The sequence below is a fragment of the Dryas octopetala genome, unplaced genomic scaffold (assembly GCF_963921425.1).
Source record: "Dryas octopetala unplaced genomic scaffold, drDryOcto1.1 SCAFFOLD_71, whole genome shotgun sequence".
NCBI classification, from domain to species: Eukaryota; Viridiplantae; Streptophyta; class Magnoliopsida; order Rosales; family Rosaceae; genus Dryas; species Dryas octopetala.
The window spans coordinates 2,070-24,522 of NW_028234396.1; the positions used below are offsets into that span (position 1 = coordinate 2,070).

Sequence of the window (22,453 nt, forward strand, 5' to 3'; positions counted from 1 at the left end):
CTCTTTTATAGTACCTTTGGAAGAGTGTCAACCAATCCGGTGATGACACGTGTCCCTTGTGATGACTTGCACTGTAGGAGCGCCACGTGTCACCGGTCTCGAAGATCCGAGTGAGTTGACACGGGTCGGGGCCTAGGAGGCCGGAGCCTATGGGGCCGGAGCTTAGGAGGCCGGAGCCTATGGGGCCGGAGCCTAGAAGGTCAAGGCCTAGGAGGCCGGAGCCTAGCGGGGGCTTAGCTTTTGGGTCTAGGCCCAAACGACATGATGTTAAGCCTTGTGTGACTTGTCGTTATGCCCAGATGTTTAATCATACGAACAACTTGCTACAAAAGCACTTCCAAACAACCTTTTAGTTTCATAGTACTGATTTTAATTCATGCTCTTTGTTATTCGCTCTAACTTCAATAAAGATCCATTTTTCTGAGTACTAACGTGCCCTTTATTATCAATCTATTCATGGTTAATTTATTTAAGTCCTTTAATCTCTGAAGGCCAGTATAGCAAGAAACCAAACAAGTGGCTGTACATTTCTTTATTTGTTTTTTTGTCCGGTTTTTCTTTATTCACTCTACCCTCAATAAAGATTCATTTTTCTGCATACAGGCTCTTTGTTATGAGAGATTTTTCGGTGCTACCGATACACCGCCACGTAGTATAATAATTATATGTGTCATAATATAGGTAAATGTTATTAATATTATACTCTAAGAGAAATAAATATGTCGTCCAATAATACGTACTCTTACACGTTTGATTAGTTACACTACGTGACGGTGTATCAGTTACACATAAAAAATTCTCCTTTGTTATCAATTGAGCGATTATATATATACAAGGTCCATTGATTTTAAATACCAAATTTTAATAACCTTTTAGTTTTGGATACAAAAATTTAATAACATTATAGATTAAGTACTAGTTGAAAAGTCAAACAAAATAATAAAGTAAAATGTATTAGAATTCACAAATATTACATCACATGCCACTACAATAAAAAAATAAAAATAATATTACATCACAAATATTACATTAATTTATAGTATATTGTATTAAAATTTTTAAAAAAATCAATCCAGTCACAAATTATCTGAGATTATCTTGGTAAATTGAAAGAGACAACTTCCACCATTATACTAGGTATTATTTTGGGTAAAAATATTGTTTTGACCTCTATTTATACTATATTGTAGTACAATTTCTCTATAAAAAAATTCAATTCAATCACAACTTAATTGTGACTGTCTCACAATTTAGTTGTAACTATCGTTCAGTCATAACTAAATTTGAAGTTGTGAGTGTCGTACAGTCACAATTAAATTTGAAGTTGAGACTACATTAGCCAACTTTCAAGACAATATACAAGCCTCAAGAGCTATTTTGTCAAAACCTTATAAATTTTAACTAACACTCATTAGATGTGGCCCAAAGGACAAAAATGTCAAATGAAAAGACCAAAATCAAATGGTCAATATGTTTGTGACCTAATCTAAAAAACTACATTTAAATTTGGTAATCTAATTGAAATATTATATGATCTTCATGCTATTCTAAAAAATTATTAAAATTTGGTATTTAATATTAATTTTTTATTATATATATTACTTTATTGGATATAATGATATATATCATATATATTATCATGATATATTTGATAATTAGGGGAATTATTTACGGAGATATTATTGCAGATTGTTAGTCATAATTATCTTGTGATTTCGAATCAAGGTAGCTATAACAGGGGGCAATTTTCGACCTCCAAATCCTCACAAACTACCCTTGTTATGGCAGTGTGATGTACTCACACTCTCAGCCTTTTCCCTCACAAATATAAGTGAAACACAAAGATAGGAGCATGCACAATTATTGTTTACAGGAACTCTATTCCCAACCTTTATTGCTCACAAAGGATCAAATTAAGAATACACACTCTCAAAACTGTGTCTTCTTCAGCTGCTTGCATCACCTGTTTGCTTGGGCTGCATGCAGGGGTTGACTTCTTGTGCTGCCTGCATGAGCTGCTTGCATGAGGTGCCTCCATGAGCTGCATGCTTGTGGTGCTTGTATCAGCTACCTGCTTGCCTCCAGCAAGTCCCAAAGGTTGCTGCCCATTCAATTAAGCAAGGCTTGCTTCACCATTAATTAAGCAAACAAGGTTGCTGCCACACGCATCAGCCACCTTGCCCATTTATACAAGCCACCACATTCACGCCACCTGCTGCCTCATGCTCACATATGTGTAACATTAATCAAATGCTACCAGCCCAACTTCTTAGCAATCCAAACCAAGCCGAGCATGTCCCGCGCATGCTTTCTCGCCTTGTTGGTGCGTGTGCTCGCCACAAGCGCACCGTTGTAGGAAACCAAGCCAACTCCGGGTTCCTTAGTCTTCCCGCATTGTAAGGGTGTTACAGTAGTCCACTAGAAGAAGTCACATATATATAGCCTGCGTCAAGAATTCTATCAATAGGACCATTCGTCAATTAAGGACAATCAATGTCTCTCTTGCATATATATACCTGATGGCCGGTGTTACTCATTCAAATGTCTTTATAAAATGATAAATTTTATTCAATAACCCTTAATTTTTTTTTACTTCCTAAACTTACATTTATGACATGTTTGCATTTTTTCAGACCAAAATACCCATTTATATATGAAAATGTTGCTAGAGTCCACCAAAAATTCCACTTGCTGCACCTTCTTCCTGCAGCAGCCATACCTTTTTTCACCTTCTTCCTACAGCAGCCATGGAGAGCAACCTCCCTCACTGGCCAACGACCCATCATTTTCTCTCTATTTCTCTCTCATTCTCTCCCAACCAAAATCTTAAAAAAAAAAAAGATTGAAAACCCAGATCTGGTGAAATGCGTAGTAGAATGCACGATTAACATAAGGTGAAATGTGCTATAGCCAGAAGAGGAGAAAAGATGGTCGAATTTGTGGTCGCCACATGGTCGACACATGCACCACATGGTCGACACATGTGTCAACCAAAAATCGACCGTGTGGCGACCTAAAATTCCACCGAATGGCAACCAGAAATTCCAAAAAAATGTAGATTTGGGAAAAAGGCATATCAACCCAGAAAACTCGAAAAAAAAAAAAACAAACAAACAAATAAACCCAGCAAACCATAAATTTCAAGTCTTGTTTATTTAAGGAATAATTTTTGAACACTTAACCATTGGATTTAAATTTAATATATATACTTACAAATTTAATTCAACCAAAATTATACATAATCTCAAAATTTAAATACCATATCCAAAAATAAAAATGCAACCAAATCTATCACAAAAAAATACAACCAAATCTATCACAAAAAAAATACAACGAAATCCATATACAAAACGAATAAGCCGAGTCCAGTGAGCACCAACGAGCTATAATAAGGGCGAGCACTAGCAAGCACCACCTGCAACCGAGAGCACTAGCAAGCTTCTTCACCGCGAGCCCATGAGCGAGGAGGGCGATGGAGAGGGCGAGGGGGTGCTGGATGAGGCCGGCGAGTAGGGCCAGATTTGCTGGATTTCTTCAGTAAGCAGCAAGGGAAGGGAGAGAGAAGAGATGGTAGGGAGAGAGAAGAGAGGGAAGAGAGAAAAGGGAGATCTGAAAAATGTAGGGTTTATGAAAAATGTTGTAAAATATATATATATATATATATGAAGGCATTATGGACATTTCACATGCAAAAGGGTCATAAATGCAATTAGGTTTTGGGGCTAGGGGGTAAAAAAAGTTTAGTTGGTATTTAAAAGGGTCTTTGAATAAAATTAGTTTGTTTGAACCTAATTTCAATACATGCAATCTCGACCATTAGATGCAAATTTGAAACTTAATAAAATAGGAAAATCTTGATAATTATTGATGTAATTGATTTTTCAATGATTTACATGAAGTGCTAGGGTGCCTTAATGATATATATTATCATGTAAATTAAAATACTTAATTGCCACAACAATTTTCTTATCTTTAGACGAAGAAAAAAAAATTCTTTATCTTCCTTGATCACTTAATTAGCGTCTGTTTGGTATCCTATTCAAAAACCATTTTATTTTTCAAAAACATAAAAAACATGTCTGGTAAACCATTTTCAAAAACATTTTTAAGAAAATAAAAAACAGGTCTCTTTTTAAAAATAATAAAATTGTTTTTTTTTTAACAATTCCTTCTTCCTTAGCCGTCATCATTTTTAAAATTTAAAAATGTTTTCAAATTTCATACCAAACAAGTTTTCAAATTTTAAAAATTGATTTTGAAAACCAAGGAATAAAATTTCGAGGAAATTTCGACAGAAATTAGACGGAAATAACGGAAATTGCTATCAAAATACGAAAATTTTGAATGAAACTTTATCATATGTTTATTTAACATATTATCTACTACATTGATAAAAAACATTGAAGAAACTAAATTATATAATAAATTTCATGTGATATAATATGAATATAATGCATGCTGGAGGCAAATACTATTAAATAAAATTAGTATAATGAATAAATGAAATTAGTATATTCTTTATATTCTATAATTTATACACGAAATCTTATATACTAAATCCTACATACTCTATAATATATACACTAAATTTTATATACTTTATAATGTGTATTCTATATTCTTTAAGATATGGTATAAAATATTAGGGTTTAGGCTCTTTAAGGTATTTTTAATTATTTTTATATAGAAATGTATTAGAATTTAGGATTTAAAAACAACTAAACGAAACCCCAAATTTTTTTTTTTCTAATTGCACAAAGACCCTAAACCTCAACCAATCCTAAACTTTTTTTTTTCCTCTTTTTTTTTTTCTTTTTTTTTTCCTTTTTTTTTTCTTTTCCTTTTCTTTTTTTTCTTTCCTTCCTTCATTAATTCCTTTCTTCTTTCTTCCCGTGACTTTATCTTTTCCTTCTCTTTCTTCTTTCCCACTGCCTAGCCACCAGACCCACGCCTAGAGACCTCTATCCTCCCTCTTTCTCCTCCCTCATTCTCTTCCTCCTTTCTCCTTCTTTTCCTCCTTCCCTGATCTCCCTCTCTTCCTCATCTCCCTCCCCAATCTCTTCTCCTTCCCCGATCTCTTCTCTCTCCAAGATTTTTTCTCTCTCTTCGATCTGCTGCCTTCGGCGACGAGGCCAGCTCGCCTCTTCCTCCCTTTCTCCCTCTGGTCTCTGCTTCCCCGAGTCGAAAATTTCGTCGAAATTTCAAGAATTTCGAGAAATTTTCAAAATTTTTTTAGTTTGGTGTTAAAATTTTCATACCCTTACAGTGTGTTTGGATGCAGGAAAAAAACTTGGGATTTAAAAAAAAGTCGGTATTTCACATGTGAAAAATTGAAAGTTCCTTGTTTGGCCAAATTAAGAGGGAAATTCACAAATTACGAGGGAAATATTTGTGGAATTTACAGAGCTGAAATCCTGAGTTTAAATTCCACCAAAATAGGTGTCATTTGACAATTCCCTTTCAAGCAGGAATTCTCTTTTCCAAGTGGGAATAAATTTGGGAATTCTAAAAAAACAAAATAACTCATAAAAACAAGCGGGAATTCCTTTTCCATCCCGCCAAAAAATAAACCTAGGTACATAGGTGCTTCTCTACATCCCAAAGCAGCCCAGTCCCTATAAAAGTAGAAGCAGAACGACAAAAACCCAATCAGATCAGTCACCATGGTGCTCTGCTGAAGAGATTTCCTGATTTCAATTAAGATGGCTTCTTCTCAAGCTGGTAAGTTCTTAATTTATTCCCCCATTGATTTTTAAGAATTTCTCTTGGTTTGCCTACTGAACAAAATATTAATTTGTGCATTTCGTTTGTGTGTGTGTCATGAACTTGTCTTTTCCTTTATTATGTATAATTGGATGATAAGCAATTAAGCTAAATGAATGGGAAGATTATCCCTACCTTAGTCATGCTCTTTTTGTTTGACTATTGTGACACTAATTAAATTGATTGGATTGGTATTACTCATGCAGGTTTTATGTTTAGAAAATATACTTTCTGTGGATGTCGAATATACAATTTGGCACTTGTAAACTTACATGGTGAAACACTTTATTTTTTGATAAAAAATAAGGACACAATTATTACATAAACTTTGAGATTATGATTGGGTACTAGATAGTATTATGTCAGAGTACACACACACGCACACAATTACATTGATGCTTTGAAGAGTAAGTTGTGCTCCTGCCTGACCAAAAAATAAGTTATGTTCTTAATTGTTTGTAATAATTAAATTTTAAGTAGATTATATAATAACATAATTCATACATATTAACAGGTGCTGCTAGTGATAATGTAGATAATTTCTTTACCCGTTTAAAACGAAAGCGTGCTATAGATGAAGAAGAAAATAGGAAGAAAATAAAAGTTATTCTTGGTACTCTTACATATGTCCTAACTATGGTGGTAGCATGGTATAATGATAATTATTTGGTGAAAGAGCCTTCACGTGATTGGGATGAAGAAAGACGTTGTTACTTGAACCGTTTGTACAATGGAAAGGAGGTTGATTGTATTGAACAATTACGAGTCAGCAAGAGTGCATTTACGAGATTATGTGGCATTTTGCATGAAAAGGGTGGATTGACTCAGACAAGAAATGTTTCCATTGAAGAATCTGTGGCCATATTTTTAAATATACTTGCTCACAACTTGAAATATAGAGTTATCGGTTTTGACTATTACCGTTCCAAGGAAACAATTAGTCGACAATTTAATAGGGTGCTGCAAGCAACGATGAGAATAAGCCAAGAATATTTGAAATTTCAGTCTTGTGTTATTGGTGGTTCAGAAAGAGATAAATGGAAGTGGTTTGAGGTAATTCTAGAACTAGAGTAATAAAATTATCTTTCTATATTTTTCAAATTCTCTTAATCTGACTTGTATATGTCTTTTTTTTATCTATATTTTGTGTTTCATTAGAATTGTCTTGGGGCACTTGATGGAACTCATGTGCCAGTAACAGTGTCTGCTGAGGATAGACCAAGATATAGAAATAGAAAAGGCGATATTTCCACCAATGTTCTAGGGGTTTGTGCTCCAGATTTAAAATTTATTTATGTACTACCTGGATGGGAGGGTTCTGCTTCTGATGCTCGTGTTTTGCGAGATGCTTTACGTAGGGAGAATCCGTTTCAAGTGCCAAGTGGTAATTTATAATACTAGTGTAGTTCACATATCTACAAACTTAGGTATGAATAAATATTTAATATTTTTTAAAATTGTCTTATTGTAGATAAGTACTATCTTGTTGATGCGGGATATGCTAATGGACCGGGTTTTTTAGCACCCTACCGAGGAACTCGATATCACTTAAATGAGTGGACTGGAAATAATCGACCTGAAAATTACAAAGAGTTGTTTAATTTACGTCATTCAATTGCAAGGAATGTAATTGAAAGGTCATTTGGATTGTTAAAAAAACGATGGAGTATATTGCGTACGCCTTCCTTTTTCAATATCAAAACGCAGATCAGGATTATAAATGCATGTTGTGTGTTGCACAATTTTATTCGAGTCGAGCGACATAATGACCCTATTTTAGAAGATCAAGATTTGGAGTTTTTAGCTTTTGTGGATGAGGAGATATCAAATCATTCACCATTACAAAATAATGCAAATAATTCTGGTGATAGGATTACATGTGTACAAGTTACTGATGAATGGACTACTTTTCGTGACACATTGGCCATGCAGATGTTTCATGATTACCAAGCAAGATCCGCTGCCGTCAATTCATAACTTTTTCATCATATATTGATTGAGTTGGAACTTTTGTCATGAATAATTTGAATAAGTGCCTTATTTTATGTATTGGATTGTCGTTTAGACTATGTTTATTTATCTCTTTTAATAAATTAGCACTTTTCTTTTGTGGTTTCATTTATGAACATAAATTTTTAATACCTATTTCTGATTTATATTGATTGAGCTGGAAATTTTTTTGTGGTTTCATACAAAGACCATTATAGTTTTGCTGTACATTTTTGTCAAACTCAAAGTTTAGCAGATTTATGACAAGCTACAAACTCAAAGCTGTCTTCAATGCTATACCATGATTCTATCAAACAAGTACGTTAGAAATAAGTGGTTATTTCTGTCAAACAACACCTTTGACCATTCTTAATTTACTTTTGTCTAGTTAATCCATTTGGTGTTTTTCTTCATTTCTGAGATTAATTCAAGTTTTTATACAGTTAGATTCAATCACATGTGGAGGGGACACTTAATAAGTGGTTATTTTATATATTAGATTTGTGTAAATTATATTTATTCATGTCTTTTAATAAATTTGTCCACCTTTTTTTGTGTGGTTTCATTTATAAAAGTATCACTTTTTATTAACTGTTTGTTATTTTTGATTGGTTTAGTTTCTTATTGTTGTTTTTGTTTCTGTCTTATGCAGTAACTGAAGCTAACAAAGGAAGGTCCAGAAAAAAGAAAGACAAACAAGGAAATGAAAATGAAGGGGAAGATAAAAGCTATTTTCGTTGGAATACACAAATAGAGCGTTCTTTAGCTGACATACTTAGAGAAGAACGCCAATTAGGCCACAAAGGAGATGGTGGTTGGAAGGCAATTGCTTATAACACGGCTTCAGCTATATTGTCTGCACAATTCAATCTTGAAATAAGTGCCGATAATATAAGAAACCGTGTTAAGACATGGAAAAAGTTTTATGGTATAGTGAGCGACATACTAAGTCAGAGTGGGTTTAATTGGGATGCATCAACAAATATGATCACTGTGGACAATGAGAATGTCTGGAAAGAGTATCTGAAGGTAATTATATATAACACATGCAATTATATTTTTTATAGGAATAGTTTTGTTTTTTTTTTTTTTTTTCATACATATGGCAAGGTTATTTAACTTTGATTTTTTATTTGATAGTCTCATGAAGATGCTAAAAATTTTCGATGGAAGGTAATTGAAAATTGGGATGATATAGTAGATTTGTGTGGCAAAGATAGAGCCACTGGAGAAGGTGCTGAAACTGGTGTAGAAGCTATGACCCCTACTGATGAAACCAATCATATTTTTGATTTGAATGGTGCTACTCAAGATTTAGAAGATTTGCACATTATTGATAATATTTCACCTAGTTTGGGTTGTCAAAAGAAAAGAAATCGAGCATCATCTTCTGAAATTCCTCTTACCAAAAAAAGATGTGTGAGTAAAGATGTTCTTACTGATTCAGTGGCTAAAGTGGCTTCCTTTTTTGAAGAGTTTATCCATTCTACCACCAAGACGCTCGATCCAAAGGAGGTATATGATGAAGCAAGTGCAATACCAGATTTGAGTAATGAGCAACAAATCAAAGCATGTTCTTGGCTGATAGAGAATGACAAACAATTTCTTATGTTGAAGACACTCCCAATCGATAAGAAAAAGAGCATGGTGCTAATGTTTATTTAAGGAGACGTATAAACTATGGTTTTCATTATGATGGCCCTTTTTTTTTTTTTTTTTAACAAAACTTTAGTTGGAATGATTGGATTAGGTGAATTTTAGTTTACTAGTATGTTTTTTATTTGAGTACTATGCATGATTTTATTTGGGAGGCTGTCATTGCTTATACTAGTGTTAATTTATATGTTTTGGTAAATTTGAAGATTGATTATGTAGTAATTTTAAGTCTAATTGACTTGTGTTACTTGTTATCTAATTTTCTTCCTTGTGGATGATCTGGAGATGCTTTGAGGTTTTTAATGGTGATTTTAGGCTATCATTGCTTATACTGGTGTTAAAGCTGATGAGTATTGCTTATGCTTTGCACTTTTCGTTTTTTATTTTTTTTTATAAAAGGCTAGCAGCGCGCCATGATTAAGCATTAGAATTTTGAAAGTTGAGTACATCCTCCTGGAGGAAATAAGAGCCTTAATTTCCATAATCTTAGCCGTGAAACATCCAGCTCTTGCAACTATTTAAATTTTTTTTTTTTACCACTGCACAATTTAAATTTTTAAATAACATCTATTATCCAAACAATGAAATTAGTAATTTCTGTCATTTTCTAAATTCTACATACATATATCCAAACAATAGAAAATGTAATTGATGGAAATTTAATTAATGGAGTTTCAAATTCCATCATTTATGAATTTCTATGAAAATCAGAATTACTTCATCCAAACACACTGTTAAAAAACGAGATTTTACTCCCTGTTGAAAACTCACATTTAAAAAAAAAATTTAAAAAAAAAAATTGAGTAGAATACCAAACGGGCCCTTATCTTTCCCTTCCCACCTCCAACCCAGCAGCCCTACACTCCTCTTGATCACCGGCCGTCCAACACCGGCTACCTCCATTGTTGACGCCGACGAGCCCAATCAATTTAAAGTCTGTATGTAAACAACATCATACATATACCATAAGATAAGAGAATAACATATATCTAAAACATTACATTGCATGACCCCTTTTGTTAAACCTTCTGGCAGATCGATGACGCTACGTACTCATGTAGTCGGATGACGCTAGCTACGTACTCATGTAGCCACTGCCAGGGCTATCCTTGTGTGGCGCATGCTGCCTTTGTTTTTGGGCTTAGGCCTGCCACACTACCAAAAAAAAAAATACATTGAGGTCACCTTGGGATAAGAGAAACATATATTATATATATATACCCTAAGAGATATAGTTTGATATATATATATATGTTTTAGACTATATGTAATGTTAGGTCACCAGCTTTCAATTTGAAATACCCTCAAAATCAATTTTAAAATGTAGCAACAACCCCCAAAAGATAAAAGAAAGAAACTTTCCAGTGAAACATTATAAAGAAAAAAAAGTTAAACAAAATAGAGAAAATAAAGGAAAGATATTCATATATTCAATGGATTTTCTACAGCTTTTATGGGTGAGATAAATGATGGGAGCGAGGGTGAGTGGTCTGTGCTGGCAGTGGTTGTTGTCGGTGTCAAATTGGCCAACGGTCAGGGGGAATTGGTGGGCCTGGTTTGGGTGGGTTCTGGTTTTTTTTTTTACTATAATTGTTTTTTACATCATTATACATTTATTTTAGAATAAGGTTTTTTTTTTTCAAATTTGGTACCAGACTATTTCTCGTGTTCCAAATAGTACTTGAACTTTTATTTGTTCCAATTGCATATCTAAACTTTTATTTTGTACTAATGTAGTACCTAAGTTGATTTCTGTTAATGAAATTGACGGAAGTGAGTCATGTGCTTTGCAAGTGACCACGTACATACCCAAGGTCAATTTAGTCATTTCATGAATACTTTAATATCTTCTTCACTGTACGTTCTTAGCAATCATATAACCAAGCTTGATCCAACTCGCTAGATGATGCATATCCAAATGTACGTTTGCATACAATAACCAAGCCTAGCTTCCATCACAAATGTTAATAAACATGGCCTTCTATGATCTATCTATCATAAAGCGGCCACCAAACATTTGTTACAAAATAGTAAAAAGAAAAACAAAGCATTGGCACAACCATACACTACCCATATCCTAAATCTCATCTCTCACAAAATTTGTAATCTAGGTTTGGCTTCTTCTTAATTTTTTCCCAGTTAACCACATCAAGAATATCATCACCTAAGAGAAACTAGAAATAGTCCAAACACATTTACACAAGTTCAAATCTTTGAAATTTCTTCTTCCATCAAATTTTTGCAATTTCTGTCTTAAACAGGTGAATTTTGGTGAATGGGGGCTTAGTTATGGCTGGAAAGATGGTGTCAACGGCGGGAGAGAACGTGGCAATGGTGGGAAAAAAGGCAGGATAGGGAAGAGAGATGATGGGTAAACAGTCCCACGTGAATTGGCTAAAAAAGCCTTGGATTTTACAGCTTCCGTCAATTTTATTAACATAAATCAACTTAGATACTACATTGGTACAAAATAAAAATTCATATATGCAATTGGGACAAATAAAAATTCAAGTACTTAATTGGGACACAGGTAATAATTCATGTACCAAATTTGGAAAAAAAAAAAAAAAAAAACCCCTTTAGAATATTAACCATGGTTATTAGTTTTGTATTGAGGGTTGCTATTTGCACACCCTTTTTTTTTTTTTTGCACACCCCTCATAAAAAAAAATCATGGGAAAAGACTTTATACCCCATTTCTTTTTCTTTTTGCACACCCCTCCTAAAAAAAAAAAAAAAGAAACACCCAAAACTCACACACCTCATCCCGACCACGCCGAGCAACCCACCACAGTCGAAGCCCACCACTATCGGCAACCACCCCACCCCCTCCCTACCCCTCTCTCTTCACTCACTTTCTCTCTCTTTCTCTCTTTCCCCATCTCCTCTCTCCCTTTCTCTATGTCTGTCCAGCCCCTGCAATTTTTTTTTTTCAAGGTTTTGGCTGTCTGCGGGGTGAGAGGAGAGAGAGAGAGGAGGGGCTGGGTTGGGTTTTGGGGAGAGAGAAAGAAGAGGGGGAGGAGAGGCTAGAAGGCGGTAAGGAGAGAGGAGCTGGAGAGGGGGGAGGGCTAGGGGAGGAGGTGGTCAGGGTGGGGGGAAGAAGAAGAAAAAAAAAGAGATGGGGATGGGGTATGTGGGTGAGGGAGGGAGAAAGAGAGCTAGGGAAAGAGGGGCAAGGTGGTCTTTTCCTTTGGGAGAAAGGGTGTGCAAATTGCAACCCTCTTTGTATTTTTATTTGAATAATGCTATACTTACCACATTTCTTATACCACATTCTTATACCATCTCACGTGTCATTACTTTATTGGACAGAGTTTTTCTTTTTCTTTTTGGGTTTTTCTTTTTATTTTTTAGTATCCAATGTATGAATGCCATGTAAGTTGCCACATAAGGTGGTATGAAATTATGGTATAAAAATGTGGTATATCTAGCACTACTGTTTTTATTTAGAGGCGTATTTTAAGGGTTTCATAGATATTTAACTAAAAATAATTTGACAAGTACGTAATAATGTGATTTAGAAATAAATAATAATGTGTATTACTTAAATTTGCCAAATCAGATTGATCCACCAAACTAAAGAACAAAATTGTGTCCCAAAATCGTTTCCCTATACTATATAAGATGGTATAAATACAGAGATTTCTTCCTTTCTTTTTGGGTCAAATAAATACAAAGATTTCATTGGAGATTTTTTTTTTTTTAAATACAAATTTCATTGGAGATTATTTAGATATAATTTTTGATTTGATCCTTGGGAATCAAGGTACATAACATTGTCAAAGTTTTGGTTCTATCAGAAGCTATATATTGCCTAGGTAAAGAATTCTATTTAATAAAGCCAACAAATCGATTTACATGTTCTTTTGTCGAGAAAGATTTAAACCTTGTTTCAACCAAAATCCAAAACAATATAACTCTTGCTTGTTTTTCCCTTAAAACTCTTGGAACTCATCCGATGATTTTTTTTTCAACTGTTACAAAAAAAGAATTAAATAGCCAAATATTTTAGATATTCTTTTTTTTTTAAATGAATATTTTACATATGAAAAGTATATTGAAATAAAACAAGAGATGAAGTGATGCAATCCTTGTGCGGCAAGTAACAAAGGTGCAACCCTAAGCCCGAGGGGTTTTCTGCTATATATAAAAAGCCTAAGGCTTTACATATGATATCAATTCATCGATGTGTAGCAAAGAGTAGCTAAATCTCCCACATAATCAATGGCGTCTCTCATAGCCATCGCAAGCGCATCAAGACAAACGATTTTGTCTTCCTTGTTCAAGGTACGGCCTCTGATCTCTTCTCGTTTCACCTCCCTTCACAACAACAACAACAACATCATCAAAACCCAATCCTTCATCACAAAAGCTCTAAGCACCTCTGCGCTTCCAAATGAGTATATCTACACTGACCAATTAGACACAAAAAAAGATCTCAAACAAGCCATCAGCAACCAAACCGACTTCGCTTTGAGACTCTCCAAGCCACTACTTCTGACCGTAGGCAAGAATAAGAACATGGTGTACTCGCCGCTGTCCATCCACACGGTGCTGAGCTTGATCGCGGCTGGGTCACAGGGTTCCACCTTGGACCAGTTGCTATCTTTCCTCAACTCTAATTCCACCGACCAACTTAACTCTTTGGCCTCTGATTTCATTCCCTTTGTCTTCGCCGACGGATCCAGTAACGGCGGGCCCTGCTTGTCTTTTGCCAATGGTCTTTGGGTCGAGAAGAAGACCCCTCTCAAGCCTGCTTTCAAACAGATAGTGAACACTGCCTACAAGGCAGCTCTGAACCAAGTCGATTTCATGACCAAGTTTGAACAAGTGAGACTTGAGGTGAATTCATGGGCCGAAAAGGAGACTAAAGGCCTCATCAAAGATGTTCTTCCTCCTGGTTCAGTTAACAGCCTAACCAGGGTCATCTTTGCAAATGCATTGTACTTTAAAGGAGCTTGGGATGACGAGTTTACTACATTGAGAAAAAAGTTGGACTTCCACCTTCCCAATGGGAGCTCCATAAAGGAAGTACCCTTCATGACAAGAAGTGGGAGAGAGTTTGCAACTTCTTTTGACGGTTTCAAAGTTTTAGAGATCCCTTACAAACAAGGCAAAGACGAGCGGCGTCGTTTCTCCATGTGCTTGTTTCTTCCGGATGCAAAAGATGGACTGCCAGATTTGGCAGAGAAACTTTGTTCCGAGTCCGGGTTCATAGATCGCCACCTTCCCTGCGAAAAAGTTAGAATGGGTTCCTTTAGAATCCCAAAGTTTAAGATTTCTGGTGGCTTTGAAGCTAAGGAAGTTCTCATGGGTTTAGGTCTGGAGTTGCCTTTCAGTTTATATGGAGGAGAATTGACAGACATGGTGGAGAATGCTGTGGGTGACAAACCTTATTATGTTTCCAGCATATACCATAAATCTTTCATTGATTTTAATGAACAAGGCACAGAAGCTGCAGCTGTTACAATTTTTGGTCTAAGTGCTGGTAGTTGTCTTAGACCTTTGGATGAGAAGAAGATAGACTTTGTGGCTGATCACCCATTCATGTTCCTCATTAGAGAACAAATGACTGGAACGGTGCTATTCATTGGGCATGTGCTCAACCCTCTTCAAGGCTGATTATTGAAACTATTATATTGGTATATGGGGGCTTCATTGGGAAAATAAATCAAACAATTCAAAGGTAAACCATACAAGCCACAAGGCATTGGTTCGATATTTCTATTTGATTTCATTTTAATTTTGGTTTTTTTTTTTTTTTTTTTGCTGGTTTTACATTTTATGAATGGGTACTGTTTTTGAGTATGATATATCATATATATGAATGGGAAGGATCGACAACGTTTGTATTTGGTACCTCGTGGTGTCAGAATAAGCAACCATGCATGTAAGTTTGTTTAGACCCTCGCGGTTGATACATCTCCGTTACATGTAATTTTTCCGGCATGTGGATATGGATCTAGATTTTAAAAACTCAATAAATTATGAAAATCAAGATACTTATCTAACTGACTTGACAGACGTACTATTTGGTTGATTATATATGACTAAATTTATTAGTTATTATCATGATTTGATATTTAGGAGATTTGTACATGTACGGTATTTTATTGAAGATTATTTAGTCTTAATTATCTTAAGATTTGATTTGATATGGTCATGGAATCAAGGCACACAGCTATCTCAGAATTTTGGTTAAGAACGTTATAAATAGAAAGGATATATAGCGCCAATTAACGTCTTGACATATAATGACACGGAGCTTGGAGAATAAACATGTCAAAGTGCTCATGCACTTTGATGGCTGGCTGCCTACAATCAATGCTCACTACATAAGTGCGTAAGCCACAAAGTCCACTAATACATTAATCAATTAGCTAATTGTTTAAGTTTTCTGTTTTTCTGGTTTGCTCATGGTGAGGATTATCTTCCTCCCTAGCTTTAGTTAGTTGGCTAGGTTTATGTCTCCACAATAAACAGCTTGTGTGTTCTTACGTTGATCCACCAAGGTGTGGCTGCGTGTGTGAGGTTTGTAGACTCTATAAATAGAGCTATGCTTGTAAGGATTCCTCAGACTGAAAATATATATATATATATATATATATGAGAAATAAACCATTTCTGGCTTAGTGAAGAACTGATCTTCCTAACCATTTCAACTTTTATCTTTTGGGTGCATTCCTGAGAGTGGCAAGTTACGACTCTTATCTCCATGGTGGATTCCTTGGAGTGGCGAGTTCGTATTATCCGGTGTCATATAACATACAGACACAATGTCTCTAAGTCTCAATTGGACTCAATTGAAGGCTCTACTGGCAGCTCTTTGGCATCAGAGGGGCTGCTGTTAGATGAAGTCAAGCAATTAACTAACGTTCTTTCAAGTACATGTGCTTACTAAGTTTGCTAGCTCTATCTTATATATTCAGATCAACTAGTGTAGGAAGTTTGTCCAAACTAGTATTTTAATGAATGATATATGTATCTTTCTCTTGAGTAATTAAGTTCATAATCCTTTCCTCCGATGAAAAAAAAAAGTCTCTCAATCGGACTCAATGTCCATCTTTTTATCTTCGATATCTCTTTTGGAGCAGTTTTAATTCTTTATTATTTTGGCCAATAAAAGCTTTTTAGTTCTTCAACTACTCCAATTTTTTAATATTCATGCTATGATGATCATTAATTAGCTAATGATCATAGCTTTTTAGTTCTTCAACTACTCCAATATTTTTTATTGGACTCAATGATCATTTGCTATGTTTGATTTAGGGTTTGTTCGGCAATACTTTTAGAAGGCTTAAAAGCGTTTTTGTTTACATTTGACAACAAAAATTAAAAAGCATTTTTGGATTATAAAAGTACTTGGAAGCGCTTCATGTGAAGCGCCTACATTTCTTAAGAAGCGCTTCCAAGCACATTTACAAGAAGCATTAGGAATTTTTACAAAAAATCTCTGTGCTTCTAACAAAAGCGCTACTAAGCAAAGGCGTTTGCTACAAAAGCACTCCCAAACAAGCTCTTAGTTTCATAGTATTGATTTTAATTCATGCTCTTTGTTATTTGCTCTAGCTGCAATAAAGATCCATTTTTCTGAGTACTAACGTGCCCTTTATTATCAATCTATTCATGGTTAATTTATTTAAGTCCTTTAATCTCTGAAGGCCAGTATAGCAAGAAACCAAACAAGTGGGTGTACATTTCTTTATTTGTTTTTTTGTCAGGTTTTTCTTTATTCACTCTACCCTCAATAAAGATCCATTTTTCTGCATACAGGCTCTTTGTTATGAGAGATTTTTCGATGCAACCGATACACCGCCACGTGGTGTAACCATTATATGTGTCATAATATAGGTGAATGTTATTAATATTATACTCTAAGAGAGACAAACTTATCGTCCAACAATACTCTTACACGTTGGATTAACGTTACACCACGTGGCGGTGTATCAGTACGTTACACATAAAAAATTCTCCTTTGTTATCAATTGAGCGATTATGTATAAGGTCCATTGATTTTTAATACCAAATTTTAATAACATTTTAGTTTAGATACAAAAATTTAATAACATTTTAGATTATGTACTAATTGAAAAGTCAAACAAAATAATAAAGTACAAGGTATTTGAATTCACAAATATTACATCACATGCCACTACAATAAAAAAATAAAAATAATATTACATCACAAATATTACATTAGTTTATAGTATATTGTATTAAAAAAAAAAAATCAATCTAGTCACAAATTATTGGAGATTGTCATGGTAAATTGAAAGAGACAACTCGATCCCACTATTATACTAGGTATTATTTTGAGTAAAAGTATTGTTTTGACTTCTATTTATACTATATTGTAGTATAATTTTTCTATAAAAAATTCAATTCAGTCACAACTTAATTGTGACTGTCTCACAATTTAGCTGTGATTGTCGTTTAGTCACAAGTAAATTTGAAGTTGTGAGTATCGTACAATCACAATTAAATCTAAAGTTGAGACTACATTAGCCAACTTTCAAGACAATATACAAGCCTCAAGAGCTATTTTGTCAAAATTTTATAAATTTTAATTAACACTCATTAGATGTGGCTCAAAAGACAAAAATGTCAAATGAAAAGACCCAAATCAAAGGGTCAACATGTTTGTGACCTAATCTAAAAGACTACATTTAAATTTAGTCACTACTACAAAATAGCAATCAGACAACGGATTTTCACCGTTGTGTGAGTTTATAATTTACCGTCGTCTAATCGATCGATGTCTATTTATACCCCAATAGACAACGGATAAAATCCGTTGTCCTGGTGCACCTACACAATGGTTATAGATGTACCACCGTTGTATATACAACCTTTAAAATCAATGATTTGGAGGATACCGTTGTTGAGTGCCAATTTAAACATCGGTTTATATTTAATAACCGATGTGTATATATATGTTAAACAACGGTTATGTTAAGTAAAGAATTGGTTTTACAACTATTTTAGGTTGAAACACGAGGTGAAATAGTCATTAAAACAACGGTTTATTGTTAAAAACCGTGGTTTAATCTATTGAATAATATATGTATTGCCATGTCTATAGGTTTTTCAAACTATGGTGTTTTATATGAAACCGTTGTATTAATGCATTAAGAAAATTGAATATTAACCATATAACCGTTGTATATACTTATTTGGTACATCGATTTTGGGTTAGAAACTATTGTATGAAGGCACTTAGCACAATGGCTTTTTAAGATTTGTGTGGTATGCTTAAGAATTAAACAATGGTTTATGATATTGAACCATTGTAAGTCAAGGGCACAGACCACGCTTTTGATCGAAAAACTGTTGTATAATGTGCATGTTTACATCTGTTTTTAGAAACTCCCAATTGTCTTTGACCACAATGCAATTATGAACAAACAATGCAAAATCTAATTGATGAGATTGGTTGTTTTGGTACAACCATTAATTGTTCCAAATTGATTCCCTTCATAATTAACATTCCTAATAAATTATACATTTACAAAATACCAATTCACAATAATAAAGGATTGGAATTTCTAAAGTACCAAATAATATAAGATATTTGAAGGTAGTAATTGTATATATGTACCTCGCTCCCTTAACCCAATTTCATTCACAAAACCAGCCATATATGCCATAAACAAAAACCCTCCATATATACCTTCCAAAAAACTAGGCATCAATCTAATTAATCAACCTAATTGCTGTCATATATATATATATATATCAAAATATTATCCAGCAGCTAGCCTATCAATCATCCCAAGCTAATCTAGCAAAGTAATCAATATATCATATATACCCAAAGCTAGTCTAGCTAAACATATGGCCTATGTCAAAAAGGTGTCATGCAAAAATTCAACCAGAAATGTCTACATAAACTGGCCCACGAAGTTTGCCCATTCAGCCCGGACTTCATCGATATCTTCTTGGGTATAAGTGTTGTCTTGCCTTCGTTCCCACTGAAACAAGGCAAAGATGGAGTACTAATTAAAAATAAAATTCAACCAAAAATGCATTGAATTCATGGGCCGAAAAGGAGACTAAGGGCCTCATTAAAGATGTTCTTCCTCCTGGTTCAGTTGATGCGCTAACCAGGGTCATCTTTGCAAATGCATCGTACTTCAAAGGAACCTGGGTTGACGAGTTTACTACATTAAGAAACAAGTCCGATTTCCACCTTCCCGATGGGAGCTCCATAATGGAAGTACCCTTCATGACAAGAAGTGGGAGAGAGTTTGCAACTTCTTTTGACGGTTTCAAAGTTTTAGAGATCCCTTACAAACAAGGCAAAGACGAGCGGCGTCGTTTCTCCATGTGCTTGTTTCTTCCGGATGCAAAAGATGGACTCCCAGATTTGGTAGAGAAACTTTGTTCCGAGTCCGGGTTCATAGATCGCCACCTTCCCTGCGAAAAAGTTAGAATGGGTTCCTTTAGAATCCCAAAGTTTAAGATTTCTGGTGGGTTTGAAGCTTCGGAAGTTCTCATGGGTTTAGGTCTGGAGTTGCCTTTTAGTATAGATGGAGCAGAATTGACAGAGATGGTGGAGAATACTGTGGGTGACGAACCTTATTATGTTTCCAGCATACACCATAAATCTTTCATTGATTTTAATGAACAAGGCACAGAAGCTGCAGCTGTTACAACTTTTGGTAAACGTTGTGGTAATTGTCTTAGACGTTTGGATGAGAAGAAGATAGACTTTGTGGCTGATCACCCATTCATGTTCCTCATTAGAGAACAAATGACTGGAACGGTGCTATTCATTGGGCATGTGCTCAACCCTCTTCAAGGCTGATTATTGAAACTATTATATAGGTATATGGGGGCTTCTTTGGAAAAATAAATCAAACAATTCAAAGGTAACCATACAAGGCATTGGTTCGATATTTCTATTTGATTTCATTTTAATTTGATGTTTTTTTTTTTGTTATACATTTTATGAATAAGTACTTTTTTTGAGTATGATATATCATATATATGAATGGAAAAGACGACGTACGTTTGCATTTGTTACCTCATGGTGTTATAATAAGCAACCATATAAGTTTGTTTGGACCCGCTCGATTGGTACATCTCCATGTTACATGTAATTTTTCTGGCATTTGGATATGGAGATTTTAAAAACTCAATAAATTAGGAAAAGCAAGATAATTATCTAACTGACTTGACGGACTATTTGGTTGATTATATATAAGTATATAACTAAATTTATTTGTTATTATCATGATTTGATAATTAGGAGAATTGTACATGTATAGTATTTTATTGAAGATTATTTAGTCGTAATTATCTTATGATTTAAGTTGATATATATGGTCATGGAATCATATAACATACAGACACAATTTCTCTGAGCTAGTCTCGATCAATTGGACTCAATTGAAGGTTCTACTGGCAGCTCTTTGGCATCAGATCTAACAGCAACCTCTAGAGGGGCTGCTGTTAGATGAAGTCAAGGCGTCAAGCAATTAGCTAACGTTCTTTCAAGTACATGTGTTTACTAGGTTTGCTCTATCTTATTCAGATCAACTAGGGTAGGAAGTTTGTCCACACTGGTATTTTAGCGAATGATGTATCTTTCTCTTGAGTAATGAAATTCATAATTCTTTCCTCCAAAGAAAAAAAAAAAAAAAAAGTCTCTCAATAATGTCCATCTTTTTATCTTCTCTTTTGTAGCAGTTTTAATTCTTTATTATTTTGGCCAATAAAAGCTTTTTAGTTCTTCAACTACTCCAATTTTTTAATTTTCATGCTATGATCATTAGCTATGTTATGATTTAGTTTCATAGTATTGATTTTAATTCATGCTCATTGTTATTCACTCTAGCGTTAATAAAGATCCATTTTTCTGAGTACTAACGTGCCCTTTATATATTATTAATCTAGTTTAACAGATGCAAAATTCTACTAACAGTTAAAGGGTAAAATCATCATTTGAACCTTAAAAAAATATGAGTTTAGGTTCAGGTAAGATAATAATGTTTACTTTTTATATTTTTGTAAGGTTCAAATGATAATTTTACCTTTTGACTATTAACTAGTAAAAGTTTTCATCTGTTTAAAATATGGGGTGTTATTGAAATAAATGAAATATGAGGGCTCTAACTAGAATAAATCCAAACCTCAGGGGTGTTAGTAAACTTCTTCCTCTAACCTAATTATGTGGCTCGTCGGAGCAAGCGAGGCCACCAAATCAGCTGCAAAGTTAGCTTCTCGTGGCATCATAAAAAATCATCATAAACAGCAAAACAGTGAGGCCATCCTTAGTTGGGGATGTACATAAGGATATAGAGATGCAATATCACCTATAGACTTTAATGGAACAACGTAATTTGTATAATGAAATTAACAAAATTTCTCCATACTCACAATTTGTCCCTTAAAAGGGCTAATCAAATTAATAAGAATCTGATTTTCTTTTACAATTTATAATCATGTCATGTACTTATTAGCTTCTACATAATTTGTAATTACATAGTACATACATTTTTATATAAGGATTAATTACAATTTATCTCTCCAAACTATTGGGGGTTTCAGACCTTACCCTCTAAACTAATTTTTTGACAAATACATTACCCCCAAACTATGTTTCGTCAAACAGTATATTACCCCCTTCCTTAAAAAAAAAAAAAATATTAGCGATGGAGAACACTATATTTTTGCACACGTGGCATTCTCTCTGAGCACCATGTGTGCAAAACTAATAAAGGATACTAATTTTTTATGAGTTGTGGGTCTTATATTTGACAGAACATAGGGTAGGAGGATAACTGTCAAAAATATTAGTTGTTTGGGGGATACATTGGATTAACCCTTTATATAATGGGGGGGGGGGGGGCTATTCCCACCAGCCAAAAATGCTGAGTTCACCACCCCATTAATTTTTTACCCTTTTTTGCCCATTTTGTCCCTACATAAAAAAAAAACCTCACCCTCCAATTTTGGCCGGCCACCCCTCTGCCGCCTGCGCGACCCACCCAGCCCTCCCCGCCGCCGGCGCGACCCACTCCTCCCCTTCGCCGGTCGACCC

General features: G+C 34.5%; 1 protein-coding gene and 2 pseudogenes across 1 annotated transcript; all 3 read left to right on the forward strand.

The window, feature by feature from the left end:
- The first annotated feature begins 8,053 nt into the window (after positions 1-8,053).
- LOC147272966 (uncharacterized) lies at positions 8,054-9,417 on the forward strand. Its single transcript, XM_086228665.1, has 3 exons — positions 8,054-8,070; positions 8,370-8,781; positions 8,893-9,417. Exons 1-3 carry the CDS (start codon positions 8,054-8,056, stop codon positions 9,415-9,417), a joined length of 954 nt encoding a protein of 317 aa, XP_086084791.1.
- A 4,215-nt stretch (positions 9,418-13,632) lies between these two features.
- On the forward strand, positions 13,633-15,030 carry LOC147272967 (serpin-ZX pseudogene; annotated as a pseudogene).
- Positions 15,031-19,423: 4,393 nt separating this feature from the next.
- Positions 19,424-20,215, forward strand: LOC147272968 (serpin-ZX pseudogene; annotated as a pseudogene).
- The last annotated feature ends 2,238 nt before the right edge of the window (positions 20,216-22,453 follow it).